Source organism: Conger conger, chromosome 4 (genome assembly GCF_963514075.1).
Source record: "Conger conger chromosome 4, fConCon1.1, whole genome shotgun sequence".
In the NCBI taxonomy this organism is placed as follows: domain Eukaryota; kingdom Metazoa; phylum Chordata; class Actinopteri; order Anguilliformes; family Congridae; genus Conger; species Conger conger.
This window is the reverse complement of record NC_083763.1, coordinates 65,299,484-65,319,681: the sequence shown is the minus strand read 5'-3', so window position 1 is coordinate 65,319,681 and position 20,198 is coordinate 65,299,484. Positions and strand designations below refer to the sequence as shown.

Genomic DNA, 20,198 nt, shown 5'->3' with positions numbered 1-20,198 from the left:
TAGTTAACACGATCCCAGTCCGTTTGCTCCAGCTTTAATGCACAACTGCACTTCCTGTTGGCAGCTTCACAACACAGGACACAAGTCTCTGATTTACACAACAAAAGAACAACAACAACTATCTGCTTGTCCATCTTCTTATCGAGGTTTGAAATACAGAACTAAGAAGCAGTCAGAGAAATAGCTGCACAGGCAGCACCATTTACAACTTGTTTACAGGTGAGCCAAAAGCCTCTTGAGGGAACGCCAACTCTATTTTATCAAGAGTCATGAAAAAGTAGGCAGGCAAACTCCTTACTTGAGAAGTTCGTAGTTCTTTTCATTCAGCCGAACAGCATTCTCACGCCAGAATTTTTCTGACTTGTGCACAGGACTCCACTCCAGGCGGCCGGACTTCAGCTCTGAGCTGTACTCGTCAAAGGAACTGAAAATAAATAATCAACTATAATTCATAAGATCCATCTGTGAGAAAACTACAGGACGCAAGCAATATAACATAAAAATAAAGGAAACAAAAGCAAATGAGCTCCCAGCAGATTAGAGGGGCCAGTTTGAGTGGCTTCTGAAGACTACGCAAACTAAAAAGAACTAAAATGATATAATTTATTTCAAATAAATTGCACTGAGAGCAGCAGATTGTAATGAAAGTAATCCACAAAAAGCATCAATTATGCAAACCCTCAATTCACCTCAAACACAGAAAAGAACATGGTTTTGAAATGAAATTGAACTTTTCAGCTACTTTGAGGTGAAAGGACAGTTTTCAAATGTATTTTTCCCTTTTGGCTGTAATGTACACTATCTGTGGGTATGTTATCACATTGAATTACAAGTGATCCCCAATCTAAGACGTAAACAAAATTGTACTCCATATTTTAAACTTAGTCATTTCCCTGATAAGCAGAGGAAGACATTTCAATGACTTCAGGAGACCGCTGGAATTAAAAATGTGATTGAACATTTAATTACATCAGTCAGTGAACGGCACATAGAACACAAGCTATTGCAGTTATTTGTCAGTAAACGACCGTTTTAGCAGTGCAAGTGTAAGACTGACAGTTTTATTTTCTAGAGGTCTCAGTTTGAGAAATCTGTTCGAGAAATGAAAAGGGATACAAATCACAGGTAATTACAAATAAAACCTTTTGGCAGCAGTAAACGATAATTGGCACACTTTTTGGAAACATTAAAGTGGAGTCGCATGATCTGTATACACATAATACATATGGTAAATAAATATTTTCTTTAACTCTCCTGATTCTCTGGTCCTTCATACAAGCTGTACTGGGGATAATACCAGCATTTAACATGCTGCAGTGGTTCGATTGAAACCATTCACACAAGATAATCATTGTACAGTACAGCTTTTCACACTAAAGAGGCAATTATCAGAGCAAGCAATAGTCAGCAGGGGATAAATCAGTCATCATTGAGATTAGCCATTAGCTATTGTAAGAACGGAAGGCTAGGTCATTTATTGCTTCAGGGTGTTGTGTTCAAGAGGCAGCTCCTTAATGACATCAGCTGAAGGTCAGCATCAATTCTGATTTACCCGGTGGTAAAGCACATTGCGTGTCCATTGATGCCAATACTACAGTACCTGTGTTCATGGATTACAACAACAGGATCGGCGGCAATTTCACCACATCATTGTCATGCAGAGCCTGATCACGACAGGGGTCATTACCATTTTGAGTGGTGCTTACAAATAAAAGCACATTTTGTGTCATCATGTCATCATAACTGGTGAAAATGGATGAATAGGTCTCAGTATCAACGGAATATCGGATATCTTATTAACTGTTCAACTTAAAATCCTTTAGCATTCAGTAGATGCAATGAGGGAAATTCAGAAGCACAGTTGTCCACAGTCACAAAATGGCCTCCCACCCACCTGAGGTCCTGCACACTCTCTCCCAGCCTCTCCAGGAGGAACTTAATGTCTTCAGTGATGTCCTCATCATCGTACTTCTGCTGCTCCAGGTTCTCCAGTTGCTTCAGGACCTTGCACTGGATCATGGCTAGGGCGTACTCCTGCCGGGTCTCCCTCTCAGCAGATTTCTCCAGAAGATTCTGAATAAACAATATTAAAAAAAATGTGTGCCCACATTTGCTGAAATTGAAAGGAAATCAGACCAAGACCAAACTAGCAATCAAACTACCACCTTCTTCAAACAAGAAAGAAAAAGGTTCAAAGAATAAAATCAAAGGGCCAGGTTATGCAATATAATAAACTGTCAAAAGAAGCAATCTTCAACAGACAAAGAAAATAAGTCCCCTGACTCCATTTTTAGACATCAAAGAGACACGTTCTATGCACAGAAGGCAAAAGAAAACAAGCACACAACACAACAATTAAACGCTTGAATTCTCAAGAAGCCATTTGCAATTTTCACCTTATTTATTTCAAAATATACTTCTCTTTTAATGAAATTTATGCATACAAAAATAATTTCCAAACCAAAAAGCTGCTAAATAAAAGTTACAGAATACTGTTGATCAGTTAACTTGATTACATAGTCTAGGAGCAACAACCTGACAGTATAATGGCAATACATGTACTGTGCTAGCTCGGCACATGTTATTAACTGTATGTAAAAAAAATTATACATTAATAAAAACCCTGCACCGTAAACAAGCTAAAAATGTACATGCAAAGTACAGTAGTATTTCATATCAAGTGACATGTATTAAAGATAATGTTTTAACTGTCCAACTGAATAAAATTTAGGTTAAAAGACAATTATATTTTTTCTCCGTCATTACTTAACAAAATACGATAATTATCTTTTAAGGATATAGTTAATGATGGTAATTCTACCACATGACAATTTTTACAAGGTTCTATCATGAAAAAAAGATGTAAATACACAGGTGATCTCACGAACGTGACATTACAGATAAAGGTATTGTTTGATACTTCTATAGTTTTTTTTTTTTTTTTTAAAGATTCAGAGAACTGGTCATTCACTTCTCAAAAACATTGAACACTCAAAGGCATTTCACATCACATTACACATAATTCTACTTACCCATTCAGCAAAAATAATTAATTTCCACATAATATTTGGTGATGGCTTCCCTCATTACATCTGGAGGAAACCATTGTCTACGCGATTAATTGTTTACATTATGCCTGAAATGTTGCTATGGTGATGAATGTCATTCTTTAATGGTTGCTGAAATAAAGTGCTGAGTGCATTTGGAGGCAAAGATGTCAGCTGAATTACAGCGATGGATACACTTTAATGCTTGCACACTAAGTACCGCACAGCAGAAGAAGTGAAACATTCTGTATTCTCACAAGCAAACACATTTGTAGAACAGTTGGAGAACATTTAAGAGGAAAAAGAGGACTCGCTTCACCCTCTGAAATCAAACATTGATCACTCGAATATAGCAGACACACACATGATGTTCCAACGGGTAATTTCACTGATATTCAAAGGCAGTCCATTGTGCTGCCTTTGTCTGAATTCCATTTGACAGGAGGTGAAAGCTTCAGTGTCACAATGGCAACATTACATCAGCCCCAAACATTTACAAACTTTGTAAATATTTCATAGAAACCAAGGCCTCCATTCTATTGCTATGCCGAAGACATTGAACAGTTTGCATTTCATTAATAAGTCAAGCATACAGCAGTTGCCTCACTTGAGTGCCTGTAATTATAATGGTCTTGGGATTAGATTCCTATTTAGTGAAGTAATTACCCTGGAGACATTAAGTGAAGCCTGCTGGGGTCCCTCTTGGGGAAAGACAGGTTTGGGGACGTGCTGGGATTGGAGAGCTGAAGAAGCTCTCATTCATTTGGAAAGAAATCTTTCTATTAGAGAAAGACATTTGATCAATGAACCACTACGTACAGAAAGATGCGTAAACCCGCCAGCTGATGACGGAGAAATCTCAGTAAAGAGATGACAACCCTCATCACCAAGTGTCATGAATTCTCAAGTAGAATTCCTCCAACAGGGTCTTCTAGCAACTAATGTGTGGCACTGCAGGTGGTTAGAGATGTCAGCGAGAGGCATGGAACCACTGACTCACCTGTGAAATTATTTTGGTGATGCTTTATTAAATTAATGTCATTTAAAATAATATTAGTTGTTTCCTTCTCATCTATCTTTAAGATAATCATCGGTAAATTACAATTCCCACCCAGAGCAAGCAAAAAATGAAAGAGAACATAAGCACAATGCGCAAGATGAAACTACAGTACAATGCGCAATAATGCTGGACCTGGAAACAAATAATCTCACCAGCCAGAGTAAGTGCAACATCAATAAGGCATTACATTTACGCCAACTCAGACCCATAGACCCATAAAAACACCAGATCCTTGGCGTTAACCCTTACACATGTTAGGACAATTCCAGGGTTTTCCTTGGCTCAAAATGAGGAAGAGTTTGTACTCTAATTCTGGTCAAGTTTACCACATCGATTAATTATACTTTTTAAAAGCTAGTAATTAACAGATAATGATGAATTATTGGATAGAAATAGAAATGGTTGCATAACCACTAGTAGATTTTTGCCTGACATACCAGAAACCACTGTAACATGCACAGGACAAGACAACATCAGGTAGAGGTATGCATGTGATGATATGGTGGGGAGGACAGAGGTTATGGAGAAATTGATGGATTTTCCATCATAAGGCTCAGTTCTGGAGACTGCACTGGGAAGCAGCCTTATGGGGATATTGAGATTAGACATCCAAGATTAGGTAGCCTGAATTCACACTGAAGACCAAACACTGTTGCTGTGCACAAGTTCTGGCAGCAATGGGAGAGAAATACCATAAAGGCCTTACGAATGTTTTACTACTATGATGAAATCCTTGTGAAAGAGAACACTATTATCACCTTTATTTCCTTCCTCAGTAAATTGTGATTCATACTTAACAGAGCCGGTAAATGTTCACCATTAATATGGGATCCTATTCACAGTGTTGGATATCTTAATCCGGATTTTATATGCAGTCACATTATCATTCTGAGGGAATATTCCACAGGTCTTTAAAGGAATATCTACACATTCAACAAGAAATACAATGTATACATGGAAATGAGATACCGCTTGGCCTTTCCCAGAGAAATGTTCTCTTTGGCATGAGCACTTGCATGTCCTTGGCAGGTGTCACATACATTTACAGACCCACTGAAGATAAACCGCATTTCACATTTCATTGGGGTAGTATCTTTTGCCATTGCTACAGACAGCCAGATTCCTATTCAGAATTTGTCAATTTTGATTATTCTGGTGTCACATCAAAGCTCCGCTTCAGATTACGGATCTTCAATATTTTCATCTTCATGTCGTATTCTTTCTTGACTGAACTGACTGAATATTGGAAAATGGCTGAAACTGCATGAGGGGATGACAATGAAATGCCAGTTAAGCCAATGAAATGTGTATTCATTTTTAGGGCCAGGATTGAAATGTGTGTTAATTAACTTTCAAAATGTAGATGCTAGAACTAGATGCCATTTCAAATATGTGATGTGTGTGATGGTATTTTAGTACTCTTTCTTCTTTGCCTTTCGTCGGAATGGAAGTGAATTCATACATGTTAATTTTTTTTTATTTTTTTTTCAGCCTATGCATCCCTTGGGGATCAGAAAATCAAAAAAAACCCTAACACAAGCAAAATAACAGTTGACTAATATTTTTTTTACAGTTGTATATATTCCTGCATGTTCACTGATATGACAGACACAGCCAGGATCCTTCATATACTTTCAGAGACAAATCACTCAGTCTTAACAACCCCAAGCATGTGAGTGTATTAGGGAAACACAGCTATTCAAAAGTTAGCAAACCCAGAGAAACTTTTTTCTAGTGCTTTAACGCCCATAAGATGGACAGTTGATGGAAGCTAATGCCATCTGCTTCTTCGGGCTGCAAAGTGTGAGTAAAGGCATGCTGTCGGTGCCTTCCAGTGTAATGTCTCTCCTCCATCAACTGGATATATTTTAACATCACTGCCTGTGCTAGAGGCCATGTAAATGGAAAAAGGCCTTAATTTGGTCTTTAAATCACAGGCTAGAGACTGCTGGTGTTCAGACACACTTCCCCCATCCTTCATCTGCTCCCATCTCAGAGGCGGGAGTGAGTCATGAACCAGGCTTACTCTGCAGGGAGAGATCCACCCACATCCCGGCTTCTGCTTCAGGGGGTCAGGGTGTTAAACACTGTTCCCAGCATGGAAACTAATGAAGCCAGAAGGGCTCACTTCAAAACCCCTTACAAGTCAGCTTAAGGCCCAGGTACCGCATCTTCCCAGCACATACCTCACCTTCCATTGAGAAAACAGCTTTTCATTTTGCCCCAAACAGCACCAAAGGGATTACACACAAACAATGTTCTCCTCCAGAATAACAGCAAGCAACACGATTCCCTCTTTGTATCTGCACTAGCGTCATGTTCACAGTGACAATGCCTCCATCTGACTCAATTTCTGACTGTGAAATTTTGAACTTTTCCACAGAACAATTACTACCAGCATACATCTCCCCACATGCTGTGCAAGATACTTATGTGCAGGCTTGTATCTCAAGGGATAAAAATAACAGCAATTCCCTTTGCTGTTCACATCAAAATTACATAAATCCCTTAATTAACCCAAAAAACATCAAAGAAAGGTACTGAGCTAGATTTAAACAAAAGACAAAAGTGATTAGTCACTTATTAATTATTTTTGTGATGTTCATTTCTAAGTATATTTCTTCCACAGATAATGCAAGACACATTCAAGGAAGAAGCAATCATCAATAATATCAACAATTAAGTTTTCATGCAAATATTTACATTATTACTGAAACAGCTCATGGCAACAGTTTATATATCCCAGAAATTCCAAAATGTATTGTCTCAAAAAAATGGCATTTATCTGATGACATCAGAATTTATTTAATAAGACAACTCAATTGTTTGCAGTGAAACACTTTCTGCAATAAAATGCAATAAACACACTCAGATGTTTCCTATGATAAGAACAAAGTTCAAAAAGTCACCTGGAATAAGGAGGTGAATAGGACTTTTTCCCCACAGACTTTCTACACAACAATACACAGCATCTCCTAACCAGGCTTTCCAGACCTGTTTAGGAGACGCGTTCCAGCTTTCCTGCTCTAATCATTAAAAGTGAGCGCTTTTGTCCAAGCAGGTATTTGTGGTGGAAAATGGTTCCTGCAGGGGTGCTTGTTGAGCTGAGGAAAGGTTTCGTCCAGCACATACTCTGCACAGACCACAATGGACATTAAGCCATGCTTCATGCGCAGCATAGATAAGTATCAGTCAATATGTACACCTCCCCCCTATTCTACGGGTTCAGACAATGGAACTGTGTCAGTTGCTGTGAATTATATTACATGGCCAAACAAACTTGCCGATTAAAATTGGACTTGTCTAATTCAGCTGAAAGCAGAAATTCGATACCCAAGGTTTCAATTCCCCAGTTTTGTTTGTCATGCTGCAATCAATACAAAAATCAAGGCCCTACTCATTAAAACAATAAACCCAGAAAGGCACACCTATACAATCTGAAAGTAATTTGTGATTTTCCAGTGTCTTCACATTTGCACAAAAATATGCCACTTTTTTCCAGCAGTGATCTGGATAAAATGATCATGCTCCTTGACATCACAGAAATTTGCAGTTTTTGTTGTTATTAACTCTTTGTACAGTGCAACCAGTAAGTATTTGGACAGTGGCACGATTTCTGTTCTTTAGGCTCTTTACTCCCGCACATTGGATGTGAAATGAAACAATTAATGGTTAAAGTGGTTAAAGTGCAGACTGTTACCTTTAATTTGAGGGTATTTACATCCATATTGTGTGATCGGTATAGGAATTACATCCCTTTTCATTCATAGTCACCCCGTTTTAGGGAACTAAAAGTAATTGGACAATTGGTTTCACAGCTCTTTTTGAGTAGTCGGGTGTATTCAATCACTTCCTAAGTGCACATATCAGAAAGCACGCAATATCGACTCTTGATTCTAGGCTTTTGATTCCCTTTGGAGTCTGTTACATTTGTATTAGGCTGAGAAATAAGAGAAAGAACATACAAAAACATTGGCCAAACAACAGTCTTTCTGAAACAAACTATTTGGAACATCACTAAGAAGAAAGAGCACTGGTGTACATTTGGGATCATTGCCTTGCTGTGGGATGAAGCACTGTCCAATGAGTTTAGAGGCATTTGATTTTGAACTTGAGCAGATAATATGCTTCTGTAATGTTCAGAATTCTTTTCTGCTGCTGCAATCAGCAGTTACCTTATCAATTAAGGCAAGTGAGCCAGCACCAGTGGCCACTGTACATGCTCATACTGTAACACCCCAACCCCCATGTTTCAGAGATGGGGGGGTGGGGTGCTTTTTTTGTTGGGAAGTTCCTTGTAGCCTGCGCACTGTGCTATTCTCATCACACTGAATCTTGGTCTTATCTGTGCACAAGAGCTTTTTCCAGAACTCTGCAGGCTCTTTTTTAGGTAGTACCTTGAGGTACTAAAACTGTAACCAAGACATCCTGTTTTTGCAACTCAGTAGTGGTTTGCATCTTGCAGTGTAGCCTCTGCAGATCTGTTTGTGAAGTCTTCTGCAGACAGTGGTCACTGACACATCCACACCAGCTTCCTGAAGAGTGTTTCTGAACTGTTGGGCACATGTTTGAGAGTTTTTTCATTGTAGTGAGAATTCCTCAACTTGTAGAGGTCTTCCTTAGCCTACCAGCCCCTACCAGCAACTACTGAGCTCACCAGTGTTTTTTATTATAATGCTCCAAATACTGTATTTTGGTAAGCCTATTTTGTTTAGTCTTTGTCTCTGACTGTTTTTTTCTTATTTCTCCACCTTACAATGGCTTCCTTCACAGTCATTGGCACCATTCTGGTCGTCATATGGCCAAACACCAATAACAGACTCCAAAGGCAACCAAAAGCCTCAAGACTAGATCATGAAAGCTGTCTTATGCCTGCACTATGGAACTGATTACATACACCTGCCTAATCAGAAACAGCTGAGAAGCCAACTGTCCAATTACTTTTGGACTATGTATAAAAGGGATGCATTTCCTACAATGTCCCAATGTAGATGTAATATAGATGTCAATAGATCGATAATCATATTCAAACCCAATGTGCTGGAGTACAGAGCCAAAACAGAAATGTTACCACCATTCAAATACTTGGACTGCGCTCCATTTGCCAGATGAAATTCTGGGTATGTAGTCGTGGCAGAAAGCTTATGAAATCAAGCAGTCATGCTGAGTTGAGTGCGAGTTTTTTCAGATTTGAGAAGCGTATCATTTTAAATACGCCACAGAACCTCTCACATTGAACCCTCAGGCTTTTCAGATAACATATCCTAAGCTGCTGATAGGAGTTTGCTATTACTTTGAATCTACAAATGCAGTGTACAATGAATAATGCATAGAATAAACAACATGTATGCATGTACATAGCAGCCCACAAATGCACCATATATTTCATGCAATATAAATACATTGCCAAAACAGTAAAAACTTACTGCGGCAAGAAATTAAGTTAAAGGGCTGTTAGGAAAAATTTTGTTTTCATCGGAGCTGTACAAGCTGTGAGTGACCTGAAGCATTTCCAGAAGGCAACGTGTGACTCGTGGCAATGAGTTTTTAAGCACTCCGAGCTGCATGCTTCCGACAAAGCACAGCGATCATCGGCAAGTTGCAGTCCGTTAGTTTGGGAGTGGGGGCAATCAGTCTCACAGTTTTATTCTTGGCTTTGGCTTGGGTGACAGTGTCTTCTATTGACTTATAAGGTGAAACGTGGCTTCCTTAAATCTGACATTTAAGGTGCATTTTAGCACTTTGGATAAGTCTCTCGCATTTCCTCTTATTGGCTATGTGAGAAATGTCAGGATTATATACACCCACTGTATATAATTGATAGTGAAAGCTGGTCAACAATGTTATAATTCACAGCTTATGAATGATAATATTTAGAGATAATTCAAGATGCTGAAGATGCTGACCACCCCACCAGAGCATGTGAACATAGAGAGATAGAGAGATACTGCAGAGGGGACATTAAACCACTTCACTGCATTCTCACAGCTTTTAAAGAGCTGAAACGTATTCCACCCCATAAAACTTCTCATGCAATTAAGCAATTAAGAGTGGACATACTTCTCCCTACTGCTGCTGCTCTTGATAAGCACAGATACTAAGCCACCTCCACAGCGATGATGATAAATGAAAGTGAGGCGGAGATGATTTTGCGTTCAATGCACCGGTTGTTCAGTTCTAATGGAAGAAGCTGTCCCCTTGCACGACAATTATGACTAGCAACAAGTCCTTACTTCCAGGAGGCTTTTCGCATAAATTAGCAGTTGCCAAATGTGACTGAGAAGAAATGTGGGCTAGAGTTGCAAAAGACATAGAGGAAGCAATGAATTATCATTACAGATGGCCAGCGCCATTCCCAATGGTCTCTATCTGCTTCCAGCCATTAATCATAAACATAAGCCTGTGTTAAGACTTTAGGCACCACCACAGTAGCTTGCCAACCAGCTCTTCTGTGGGTCTGGAATGCAAGATTCAGAAGTGAGGCAGTTGGTGTTTCAACTGAGTGTAACTTGGGCCATTAGGCAAACAGCAAGGCAATACCAGCGTGAGTGCATTCCGTACTTATAAAGGGGAATGCACACATGGCAGGTTTGCACTTTTCCAGATAGAAGAGACTATCGTTTTAAATGGCACCGACAAAATGACCTCTATTAACTTCGATCCCTAAGAAGTCTGTGTCTTGCACATCAATGAAAATGGTGGCGTGGCATATTGAGAACTCATTAAAAGAGCTGTATACAAATCCGTAACAGATAGTGAGAGAGGTGATAACATTTCCTTTGTGGCCAGAGTGTATTAACGGTTGATGTTTTTGATTCATTTGTTAATTAAACCCAGACTCATAAAAACTGTGTTTCAGGAGATATAAAGGGCTAAGGGTGTGTTATCTAAACGGAAAACACAAGCCCGGAGTAATATCCCACGCTTACGTTTGAAAATATAGTAATCCAATATCAAGCATATTACATACAGCAAAATGTTTACACACAGCCACTCTAGCGGCAAAGTATTCAAATTAGGTCCCAAAAAAATGAAGGCAGAAACTGACTGGAAGCTTGTGAAACTAAAAGCCAAACACAAATCATCGTCTAAGACCCTCTGAGATATGAAGGCCCTTAAATTTATGCTTTCTCTTTTGCACTCCACTGCTGTAAACCAATCACGTCCACTGACCCCCCTGGGGGTTAAGTGCTATTGTTTTCCTTTCAACTGGAGCAATTTACCGCCATGCAAATGACGTATATCAGAGCTAACAGTGCAACCGGGTGGCTGCCTGATGGTGTTATGCAGGACATAAATCATGTATTACTTTATGCAGCTCTGGGGAAAGTGACCACACTGGGCCAGGAGGAATAATAATAATGCAAGGCCCCTGTACGACCACAGCCTCTTAATGCATCTTAAACTGCCAAAGGATCCAGCATCCACTCTACACAAAATACTTTGCTAAATTATGTTTTACAACAGGCCCACTGTGCAAGCCTGCAGGATTATTTTTCTTAAGTTTCATTTTACAGTGGCGAATGTTCAATAGTTTGCATTATGCATGCTCCTATTCATTAATTTAACATCTATACTGCGTCACTGTACACTTTCTAGAATATTCTTTTGTATCACATTATATTCCTTTATATTATATTATAGGTAAATACCATACAAATGCTATGTCTGCATGTGCACTGCATCAAACAATGTTCAGCTGCCAGTTATTTATTAATGAATTATACAGTATCTCATTATTAGTATGCGTGTGTTTGTCTGCTCAGCCGGGACCCACCCTGAACGCGGCCAGGATGATCCTGGTCACCTTCTCTTTGACGGACTCCTGCAGGATGTCGGACAGCGCCGGCACCACGTTGTAGCGGCGCAGGTGTTCGCACATCTGCGGACTGAAGGCCAGCAGCCAGACGCAGAAGATCATCTGGTACTGCAGCTGGAAGCCGCACTTGCTGCTCAGCACCGCGGTGATGCTGCAAAATGCAATGAAGGCTTCGCTCTTACCTTACGCTAGTCACATGCACACACAGCTTTGTCCTTACTTAACGATAGTCACACACACAGTCTTGTCCTTACTTAACGATAGTCACACAAACACAGCTTTGTTCTTACTTAACGATAGTCACACACACACAGCTTTGTTCTTACTTAACGATAGTCACACAAACACAGCTTTGTCCTTACTTAACGATAGTCACACACACAGTCTTGTCCTTACTTAACGATAGTCACACACACACACAGCTTTGTCCTTACTTAACGATAGTCACACACACACAGCTTTGTCCTTACTTAACGATAGTCACACACACAGTCTTGTCCTTACTTAACGATAGTCACACGAACACAGCTTTGTTCTTACTTAACGATAGTCACACACACACAGCTTTGTTCTTACTTAACGATAGTCACACACACACAGCTTTGTTCTTACTTAACGATAGTCGCACACACACAGCGTGGTCTTTACTTTATCCTAGTCGCACACACATAGCCTTGTTCTCATTTTACGCTAGTAGCACACACATAGCCTATTGGTACCATTGATAATGCTGTACACAAAAGGCCATTACAATCACCATTACTGAGATATACTGTAATGTTTTAATGTTGTGGAACACACTATGGAAGATACTGTAGGTTATAAATTTAATTGTCTCAACCAAATTTAAAAAAATGTCTAATTAAACACCTGTTTTACACACAAATATACTGTTTCACAATTATTGGCATACTGTCATAGGCACAATTATTGCCCCTTGCAAAAACAACACCACAAGAAATTTTCTCATAATGTTTTATATGGTTTGAAAACACCTGAGGAGGATTTTGAAACATTGGTAAATGGTAAATGGTTGGCATTTATATAGCGCCTTTATCCAAAGCGCTGTACAATTGCTGCTTCTCATTCACCCATTCACACACACACACTCATACCCACACTCAAACATTCCTCTAAACAAAAGATTTTCAAGATCTGTTGGACTGTGACAGGTTTTTGATAAGAGTTTAAGTCTGCAGACTGAGATGGCCACCGCAATGCTGTGATTTTGTTTTCACAGAACCATTTATAGCTTAAATTATACGTTCCTATAAATAACACATGACTTATCTTTTATTCCCAAGTGACATGTTTACTGTACAAAGTAAAAAGAAAGAAAAAAAATCCTGCATTACCAGTTGACGCCATCAGCTTCTACCCAGGCAAATCGATACTCATTAACCCTGAGCATCAACTGCAAGCAGCCGGCCACACACTGAACATACTGGGAGCTCTGAGGAGAAAACAGAACAGAAATGAGTGAGTCTACAGAGAGGGAAAGCAGAAGATGGCTCATCTGCACATGACAATTAGCTTAATGATGAATTTCAGAACGGCCTCGGGGTCCATATTCCAAAAGGATATGCATTCAACAAGAGGACAAAAGGCACAAGAAGAAAGGAGAAATGTGGAGAAATGTGGAGAAATGGTATTCAGGCACAAAAATCCCAAGTACATAGGCATGGAAATGAAGCAAAGAATGAAACCTATTACTTTAAAAGACAACCATGTTATTTCCCCCCCCAAATAATCTGAAGTAATCTAATTATCATTAATATGTCTAGAGTTTATTTACTTCTAGACTATGAATAGAGGGTTGCGTACAGTACATTTTGATTGTTTTGTAACTACAGCTCATACTGTACTCCACAGATTTCTTTGTTGTTATTTTTTGTGGTTACGTTATATTTTCAAAAATAATTGAGTTTTGCTTCAGGTTCTGGTGAAATCAAACCCTTTCAGCTGTGAGTGGCCTTGTTTCTGAGCCCTTTCTGATAAACAAAAAGCCGTTTCACAAATACAGTGCAATGTCTAGAGGGGTAAACAGTGTTTAAATGTCACGCTATGCAGGTGAATCTCAAAGAACAATGGCCTGACAAAGCCATTTAAAATTCAAGCCCTAAGTATATTTATCCTCACCATATAAAGCATGGCGTAAATTCAGTTCAAGAAACAAACCGTAGTGCCCTTCCCACCGTAAATTTAGTAAGTAATCCCATTCATTTATAAGTGGCTATTTTGCATTCTTTCAGGATAAAGGACTACCTGAAGGAACAGTCAGTGAGGCTTTCAGGCATTTAAATAAAGCACAAAGCGAAAGCCCATCATTTAAGCAGGGAGGCAGATGAATCCAGACAACCCTACCTAATTTAGTGAGCTTACGGTTCAAGGGCTGTATAAAATGAAAAAAAAAGACAGAGGGCTGCATTCTGAAAAGTTTGAGAGACTATTCATAGCATCACAATCAAATTAATTAAGAGAGGAAATGTGTGCAAAATACACAGCATATTCTCTGATGTTAGTTCAACAACAGTGTTAAAAGTGAAGCTTTGTCTAGAATATGATAAAAGAGGCAGAGCATACAGGCAGGAAATAAATGTATGATACAGTATTAATGTGTATATGTGTTGCTGGCCTTCGGGGAGAGAAAAACAGAGAGCATGGCGAAGGCAGATCAGAAGTTATTTGAAAGGACAAAAAAGAAAGGGAAAACACCCTGACAGAATGGCACAAAGTTATTGCTGCTGGATAATTAATTTTCTATGTTTTGGCAATGCGTTCTGTGGCTTGTAGAGGACAAAAGCACCATTTGCCTGCTGTTCGCTATTCAGGGAGAAACTGCATATGGCAGCGATATTTTTGAGAACAGGCAGGCCATCGATGCTACCTTTAACTCATTTATAATTTGATGGTGGAGGGCTAAAACTATATTTCAATAACACACTGAATTAACAGAATAAACAGCTGGTATTGACCATTAATAGACATTATCAACACATGATGACAGTTTCAAATGATACTGCATTTAAAGTTTTTTTTTCTTCTGTTTCTGATGTCCAAGATTAAAACTACACATATGCTGAATCCATATACACTCACTGAGTAGAACATTTAAGCGTACATGTAAAGTATTTATTCAAAATCTCTTAGTTGGTTACTGAGTGAATTAAACACAAGACATTTCTGGATATTCCATCATTTTGATATTATCTGTCAATTACAAAAAGTCTATTTAAAAGTAAATTATTTAAGAGTGAAAGGAGTGACCTTGCCAAAAATATGACATTAATTTTCCCTATTTGGTTGTTTATATAATTGTAATAGCAGTTTTTCCTCTGTTGGTCTCTCTTTTTCAAGATTTCCATTCCCTTAATTCATAGTCATCTGTATTCCTGAAATGATATTTATGCTTCTCATTTAACCACAACCTGACAGATAATCCATCATTGACTCTGAGGGTGGACAGTAATAGGGTACATGCTAGAGACTACGCAGATGAAGAAATCTAAATATAAAATGGAAATAACAAGCTAATTATGCTGACTCTCAATTTCATCAAGAAAAATATAATTTAGAAAAATACTTTAAAAACCTCTTTGTAGCCTGTGCACCAAACTGAGAGCAATGCTGAAAGAGCTTCTTATGAAAAGCAACATGAATTCAATGCATATACCCCAACATATATATAACTACAACTTGGTGATTCATAATCATGTAAAACATAATTATGAAGCGCTGGATATTGTGAGGAGGTTGGCTAACAATTCCCAACATTTAGCTGGTTAAGAGTAGCCAAGCTATAAAATGAAATGTGACAGATGCATGAATTAATCCGCATCAATGTGCATGCTATAGCGATTAGCATATAACATATACCGGTTTAAATGTCGTTACAATGAATCTGTATGTGATCGAAAGCAAACCTGAACCATAACATGAGACCTTTCTGCTTATTTTAAAGCAAGATTGCTTTTTATTTTAATTTTTTACTGCTTATAGAATATAAAAAAAGGATAAGGGCCCTGTCCAAAAGTTTGAGAACCCTTTTGGATTATTCTTTGTTACTGTTTTAGCTAGCTGTTCACAGGACAACAATACAACAATAGTACTTTAAACAACAAAGACCTCAGACTAGAATATTTTAGAAAATTTGGAGAGATCTTAAACACACCGTATGTGGAAGGAGGCTGAATAATATCTCTGAGTTAGAGCTGTTCTGCCAGGGAAAATGTGGAAAAATTCCACAAACGAGAATTGACTAACTCTTAGGAGGAGGAGTTACAAAGTACTAACTGACAGGGTTCCCAAACTTTTGCATAGGGCTTTTTTATTATTTTAAGCTTAAAAAAATAAAGATGAAAAGTAATCTTGCTTCAAATTTGAATAAATGTGTCGTGTTTAACGTTGTACCATTTAGAGGTCAGGTTTGCCTCCGTTAAGATATGAATTGCAAAAGGCATTTTGACCGTCTTTGAAATGTTTTTGGAATTCAAATCTATTATGGATTTGGGTCTCTGGACCATTGCCATTTTTGGTAAATGAGGGTATGCAGCTTTAAGAGTGGGCCAATACAACCATTAGTTTTATTGTTTCCCAGTTAGAAAGGATCGAATGGAAATAAACGCACTCTGGCCATGCGGCTTAAGGGATTAAGCAGGATTCCTTAGTATTCTGTATTAGAATGACATCATTATCACGGCCATGTTACTTGCCTACTTGCCTCATGGCCTATTTCTTGCATATGTCACTGGGCGACCATCGTTAAATGTGCAGTTGAAATAGCAGACCCAATTCTCCTGCAATGCGCATTGCTCCATTAACAAAGCATATGGTTATAGAAGGAAGGACAATGGTTAAAATTAAAATAAAAGATTTATCCCAGAAATTTGAATTGTTATAAAATTATTTTTGTCCTTTTTTAACGTCATATTTTCCATCCGTTTTTTTAAATGAAAATAAAAACCCAAAAAATTCCGAAAGTTAACCTCGCTCATTATTCAGCCAAGGCTGGTGTTAGCACCTCGATTTTAATTTAATATGCATTAGAATTTGTATAATTTCAAACAAAAAGAATAGGGTTGTAAACTAAGAACAATGTGCCATTTTTACTCTCAGTTCCGTTCAGTGGCCTTCAGTTCTACTTTAGAGTCTACCCATCTGGTAACTCTGACTCGAAGGGCTGTCAGTGAAGCAGCAGGCGGTGTGGACTGTACTGTGGGGTGAAATAGTGGAAAGGCATGAATCCCATGAGGAGCTGCTGCTGAGGCGTAGACGGAAAGTCACTGTCAGTCTGTTATCAGCGTCAGGTGATACTGATAACAGGCCAACAGCTGAATACTAACACACGCCTAAATCCATTTGACAGGACATACTGTGTACATGGCAGACTATAGATGAGTAATTTCCACTGAGGCCTCATCTTCCCAAAACCTGCAAAATGGCCACTTAATTTGCTCACAGAGCACAGTACAGCAGCAGAGATATGAATGAGAAAGAAGGGAACAAGTGTAGCCGGAAAGGGAAGGAGGCGCAGTGGCACTAGAAAGGGATTCATTCCAGTGTTCATTTCAGTAGACTGGGGCAGTTTAAGTACTTACATCGCTGGGAGACACTGCTCCTGTTTCTGGACCTGCAGGATGCTGTTTCTAACAACAGATGGAAAAAGTAAGGATTGAAAGCAATGTAACCTGCACTACCCCCTCTGTGTTTATAGGTGGTACCATTCTATCCAAACACTGCTGTTTTATTGCCGGTGAATTGTGCGAGTATTGCTCTGGCATGTGGTCCTGCTCAGACCATTTCCTGCAAGGCAATAACACAATGATGCCTGTGGAGGAAAAATTATTAGTATGATTAGTTTAAAGGAAAATGTCAAACAGTTTGCGAAACAAACCCCCCCCCCCCTTTCAGAAATTTTCACCATTTAGTCCTGCATTTACTTAGCTGTGTGAATCCCTGTTTTACCGTAAATCTCTGTGTATTTGTGTAGCTCAGTTTGTTTGTTTGGCTGATAAAAAAATATCAATTAAAAATACAATTAAAAAAGCAGCTCACATCACTATGATTAGACACATTTTTGGGGCTCGACGTTTTCAGTTAATTCACAGTATGCACTGTGAATGGAAAGAAGCAAAGTGATTTACTGTCTGAGCATGAAAATGTGGAATCAAAAAGAGGAGGGCAGAGCGAGGTCATAGAGAGAGAGAGAGAGAGAAAAGGAAAACAGAAGATGGCAACAGAAAAACAGGAGACAGACAGACGATGAAAAGAAAGCAACAGGGTCAGCTGAACCATGATATGGTTTAGCAATCACTGGGTCAGACAAGGCCACATGAACTAAAAGACTAGAACATTACACTGTAGCACTCAGAAAGACAGTCAAAATAAATATTTTGGGTACATGGAGGATCATGAAAGGAAATGCCAGTGATGAGAACAACATGAACAGCCCGTTTCATTTACTGTATTCCAGTGTAACTGATTAATCTTTTTCCTTCTCATTTAATAGAGCCCAGTACACCATTTGTGTTTGCCAAGCCCTCGCTAGACTAGTATCAATTCTATTATGAGGTTGGATGTGCTGCTGTGATGCAGATACTTGCTACTGTATTTGGCAGATGCTTATATCCAACGTGAGGTACAATAATTGCCTACTGAAGGTTGTTGCAACAACTAAAGAACACTGGTCAGGTAAGGTACAATTCTCACAAAGTATCAGTGATCCATAGCCATGAACATAATGTCTTAGTTCACATGGTAAGCATTGGCTAAGTCTGTAAAGTTATGGCAAGTCATACGTGAAGAATGATTACAAGAGCTGCCTTATCAACATGAAGATACACGTACAACATGAAAGTGCTAGATGAAGATACAAGTACAACATGAAAGTGATGGGGTAACCCTGTAGAGGAGTAGAGTCAGAGTTAGTCTGAGAGGTAAATGTGAGAGCAAATGTGCCATCATCAATTAGACAGACCGCTGCTTAAGAGCAGACAGCGCAAATGGAAGTAGAGAGTTTAATTTCAGTAAGAATAAAATACCTGTGAGCTGAGCTGGGTTTTGATCCAATTAAAGTAGTAGTTCAGGTCACTGCCCTCCATGAGCTCTCGTCCCCAGGCAGCGAGTTTGGCGATAATCCGGGCAGCCTAGATCAGAGAACACCCACCTTCATTAGCTGCAGGCCAAACGGCTAATCAACCCTCTATGGGATGTATGAAGCATCAGCAAAATAAGATAAATCAAATACATTGCAATGTCAACTTATATCAGTGTAAACATTTCCATCTATTCCTATTTGGGGACTCTGACCTATTGGTTCCGGTACCTTGATGACATCAAGAATTAATGGCCAATAAATGTTTTAGTGTCATTGCACATCTCCTCTAGTAGTTTCATGAGATTTGTATATAGAGATGTTTTATAGACAGATTTGTAGCAGGGGATGTGTGGCAGCATGGTGGTGCAGTGCATAACACTGTTGCCATGCAACAACAACGTCAAGGTTTTTGAATCCTGACTGTGGGTCTTTCTGCGTGGAGTTACATCTTGCTATTTAACAGCTCTCAATCCCTCTCCTGACCTTATCCCTCTCTGTCTCTCCAGTACAGTTTACCTGTTGGTGGTGCATTTTGGGAGGAGTTGAGGAGGGAGGTGGGGCGGTGAGGCAGTCCAGATCATGCCCATACAATTCTGACATACAGAATTTATGTCTGACTTGAATTGTGTGTTATTGTACTTATTTACATTACTTTTAATAGATATTTGCTAGATGTGCAGATAGATCCTTGTGAAAATGCATGGTTATTTTAAAAATGTCAGCCACTTACAGTACATTACAACCTTGGATACATTCAATCAATATCAGCCAGCAAAAAAAAAAAGAAAAATGTCTTTGACCTCAGCAGATATATATAGTAGATTCATGTAAGTGTTGTGGTCTAACTGATTTACAGTTTGTATTTATCTAAACTCACTGGAACTCCAGCACTATGACTATGGATTATATTGCTAATGTGCATTACTGTGCCATGACATCTGGAGATTACTGGGCTATGCAAACTGTGTTATACCGCCATTTATATAATTAGAAGTTTGTTTGTACTGATGATGAGCAACAACATAATCTTTCAGTCACACATCAGTCACAATGCTGAAGAAAGGATAAGGAGGTGTCAGTTGGCAACAGGACACACCGCCATCTTGATTTTTAACCTACAGTTAAGCCATTGGGCACCATTGGCATGCTTCTGCATAAGGAACCGTGAGTAAAAAC

At 38.9% G+C, this 20,198-nt stretch overlaps 1 protein-coding gene across 3 annotated transcripts in view; it reads right to left on the bottom strand.

Annotated features, from left to right (window-relative positions):
- LOC133126346 (V-type proton ATPase subunit H) overlaps nucleotides 1-20,198 on the bottom strand; it is a 54,357-nt gene that overhangs the window by 19,675 nt on the left and 14,484 nt on the right. For 2 of the 3 annotated variants that reach the window (XM_061238490.1, XM_061238488.1), the window contains 6 exons: nucleotides 18,967-19,071; nucleotides 17,524-17,571; nucleotides 13,282-13,379; nucleotides 11,885-12,077; nucleotides 1,895-2,073; nucleotides 299-424 (listed from right to left, as the gene is read on the bottom strand). In XM_061238490.1, coding sequence (XP_061094474.1) covers nucleotides 299-424; nucleotides 1,895-2,073; nucleotides 11,885-12,077; nucleotides 13,282-13,379; nucleotides 17,524-17,571; nucleotides 18,967-19,071 — 749 coding nt within the window. The remainder of the gene's footprint in view (nucleotides 1-298; nucleotides 425-1,894; nucleotides 2,074-11,884; nucleotides 12,078-13,281; nucleotides 13,380-17,523; nucleotides 17,572-18,966; nucleotides 19,072-20,198) is intronic. The other variant, XM_061238489.1, reaches the window with a different exon arrangement.